Genomic DNA, 3,757 nt, shown 5'->3' with positions numbered 1-3,757 from the left:
CGCTCCTCCCGACTTAAATTAAAGGCAGTCTTACCCGATCTAAATCCCTATTGTAGCTGCTTTTTTTTTTTTTTTTAATTGAAATGGAAATGATATTCAAACTCTCGAAATGCAGTTGGCAGGCCACCCCTTTACTGACTGGACTGACTCGGAGAAGGGGTGATCCCTTCGAATCATCCACCATTTATGATACTGGAATAATTATATATATAAAAAAAAAAAAAAAAATTATAAAATTTAATATTTAATAAATATAATATAAATTATAAAATAAAAAAAAATTTAAGGTTTAAAGTGAAAAAAACCTTGGTATTTCGTTCATTTTAATAATAATAATAATAATAATATGATAAATGTTTTTTTTTAATTTAAAAAAAACGATATACTCTAAAAAATAAAAAATAAAAATAAAAATCAACGCTCACAAGTTTCATTTACAATACCTCAGATTTCTCATACGTGATGTGATTTTTCAATTAAAATGAAAAATCACATATGAGAAATGACAATGCAAAACCAATCAAGACATCATCAAATTCAGTTCCAATAACGATGAGATAGTTATTAGTATGTACAAATTAAATCCTCCCTCTTACTCAGATCAACACTCTCAAACATTCAAAAAACAATAAAAAAAAAAATTAATTGGTTAAACAACTGATTAAAAAAGGAAACACCAATGTTGATTCATGAGTACTCTTCTGTACGTATTTCTTGGTGAATACTATGATTTATGCAACATATATATTTTTTCTATTGTTTTAAATATTTAGCCTGTTACATTTAATTAGATCCTGTTGTATTCAAATATGAGAGAAGATATTATGTTTATGCCATTTATGATCTCAAACTAATCAACACCAAAGCTCGTGTAAACGAAGTAGCTACAATTTCCCTGAAAAAAAGAGACTTTGAGAACTAAATTTTTTCGAAGTGGCAAAGAGTTGACAAAATCTCTAGGAGGCCATGTGCAGCTACATAAAATTGCACAAGCTCGAGGAGATCCGGTATCAATGGTGGCAAGCATTAAATACCAGCAGGTACACGACCCCTATATTCAAGCCTTGGTAATATATAAATACAAAGCTTTCATTTTAATACTTTCTCGTAAAAAAAACATAAAACAAATCAAGCATCCTTTGAGACCTCTTCTGGCAATGGGGTTGAAATACCAAGCTAGCAAGAGCTCTTCATCTTCCAATCTCTTTTCTGTTAGATATTCAACCATTCTCACTTTAGCCTTTCTCTGTAGCTCGTGTTTTCTTTTCATTTCTATGCTTAGATACTCACAAGAACCATCAGTTTTGGCAGATAAAGACTCATTTAACGGCGACCTAAGAGATGTTAAATTTGCTTGGAACAAGCTTTGCTTTGGACCGACGTTTGAGAAGCTCAAACTTGCAGTTTTCTCCAAGACATGGCCAATCGGTGCCGGCCCTGGTGGTATGGAACGCCATGCTTCCACTCTCTACCATGCTCTTGCTGCCAGGGGTCATGAAATTCATGTTTTTACTGCTCCATCAGATAGGAAGCCTCACCTTGATATCCACGAAGGTAATCTTCATGTTTACTTCGCTGCTAATGATCATGGTTCAGTCAACTGCTCTTTGGCATTTGAGATATTCAACAAAATAAACGCAAATGGGGAGTTCGATTACGTGCATACTGAGAGTGTTTCCTTGCCACATTGGAGGGCTAAACTGCTGCCTAACGTGGCTGTAACATGGCATGGGATTTGGTACGAAATCATGCACTCAAAATTATTTGAGGAGCTATTTACAAATCCAGATGGAGCTTTGCCGGGCCCCATGACAGAGCTTCAAGAAGCAATGCCACGGCTTCTTGACGAGATCAGATTCTTCTCAAGCTACAAACAACATGTCTGTATAAGCCACAGTGCTGGTGAGGTATTAGTCAGCGTCTACCAGCTGCCCTTCAGAAATGTTCATGTCATACTAAATGGGGTGGACAGTACCAAATTTGTGCACGACCCAGACGCCGGTGCAAGGTTTAGAAGAAGACACGGCGTCCCTGACAATGGGAGCCTTGTGATCGGAGTTGCGGGGCGGCTGGTTAGGGACAAAGGGCATCCACTCCTGCACGAGGCCTTCTCATTGATCATCAAACGCCATCCTGGTGTGTTTCTTCTTGTGGCAGGGTCAGGCCCATGGGGGAAGAGGTATGCTCAGTTAGGCCCTAATGTCAAGATCTTAGGTGCCATGGATTCCTCTCAACTGTCTGAATTCTACAACGCGCTTGATGTGTTTGTCAACCCCACATTAAGACCTCAAGGGCTTGATCTTACACTAATCGAAGCAATGCATTGTGGGAAGCCAGTTCTGACCCCCAATTATCCAAGCATAATTGGAACAGTGGTGGTGAAGGAAGAACTCGGATACACATTTTCGCCCAATGTGAAATCGTTTGTTGAGGCCTTGGAGGTGACAATAAGAGATGGACCTAACGTGTGGCGGAACAAAGGCATGGCCTGCAAGGAGTACGCTCTCTCCATGTTCACTGCGACTAAAATGGCCTCAGCCTATGAGAGGTTCTTCCTCTGCATGAAAAACTCCAGATATTGCCAGTATCCTCTTTCCACAGATTGTTAAATTTTCTTTTCTTGAAAACTACAAGTCCTATTGGCAATAAAAAAATAAAAAAAAAAATGGAATCCTTTCTCCGCCACTGAAAAAAAAGGGTCTATAACATAGTCTTTTCCAATGTAATAAAGTTACATAGTGACTATCTTTTGTAGGGGGTATTCCATGGATTTGCCTTAGTATCGTGTTTGAATTAAAAAACAGTGAAACAACAAATAAGATTTCCAGAATTTAATCTGAACAGTGGCTGTTGTTTACTGTTTTATTAGCAAGAAATCTAACGAAAGTGTTTCTTGTAGTTGCTGGAGTTTGAAGTGTGTTTGAAAAACAAGAGAATAGAAAAGAAAATAATATTGATACTGCACTCTTTTATTAAGAATGAATTAAACAGAATTGCTTATTGTTGACAGCAATCTCGTACGTATTTATAGAATCAAAATACAACTGAAAAAGCTAAAATAAAGCCATGATCTGTTAACAAACTAACAGATTTAACAAATCCCTAAAGACTAGGACAAGCTATTATTATTGCAGGAAAATTTAAACTGAAAAACAAAATCTTTGACTGTAGCTTCTTGAAGCAAACTTCAACACTCCTTCTTGTTTTAAGAAGTGCAAACTCCTAACATTTTCCTTAGATACTCAAACCTACTTACTGGAAGTGGTTTGGTAAATAAGTCAGCAAGTTGATCTTTAGACTTGCAATAAATTAACTTAATATCACCATTTTTCTAAACTTCCCGTAAAAAATAAAGCTTAATGTTGAAGTGCTTAGTCTTCCCATGAAATACCGGATTATAAGAGATTGCAATAGTAGCTTGATTGTCTACTGAAATCTCTGTTAGTTCTCTTTCCTCCATTGACAAATCACTTAAGATTTTTTTAAGCTATAGAGCCTGGTTTACAGCTGCTGTGGCTGCAATAAATTCTGCTTCAGCCGTGGATTGTGCTACAATCTCCTGCTTCTTTGAACACCAAGAGAAAACTCCAGAACCGAGATTAAAACAATATCCTGAAGTGCTTCTCATATCATCAAGGGAACCAGCCCAGTCACTATCTGAAAATCCATACAACTTGAAGCTTTGACACTTCTCAAATTTTACCCCGTAGCTGACAATCCCTTTAACATACCTCAATATTCTCTTTGTTGCTCTTAA

At 36.9% G+C, this 3,757-nt stretch overlaps 1 protein-coding gene across 1 annotated transcript; it reads left to right on the top strand.

Moving 5' to 3' along the window:
• Positions 1-1,135: 1,135 nt before the first annotated feature.
• Positions 1,136-2,641, top strand: LOC118035060 (uncharacterized). The gene has a single exon (XM_035040545.2). The coding sequence runs from the start codon at positions 1,158-1,160 to the stop codon at positions 2,607-2,609; it is 1,452 nt and encodes a 483-aa protein (XP_034896436.1). The 5' UTR covers positions 1,136-1,157; the 3' UTR covers positions 2,610-2,641.
• The last annotated feature ends 1,116 nt before the right edge of the window (positions 2,642-3,757 follow it).

The sequence above is a fragment of the Populus alba genome, chromosome 11 (genome assembly GCF_005239225.2).
Source record: "Populus alba chromosome 11, ASM523922v2, whole genome shotgun sequence".
In the NCBI taxonomy this organism is placed as follows: Eukaryota; Viridiplantae; Streptophyta; class Magnoliopsida; order Malpighiales; family Salicaceae; genus Populus; species Populus alba.
The sequence above is the reverse complement of the archived record's forward strand: the minus strand, read 5'-3'. Positions and strand labels throughout refer to the sequence as shown.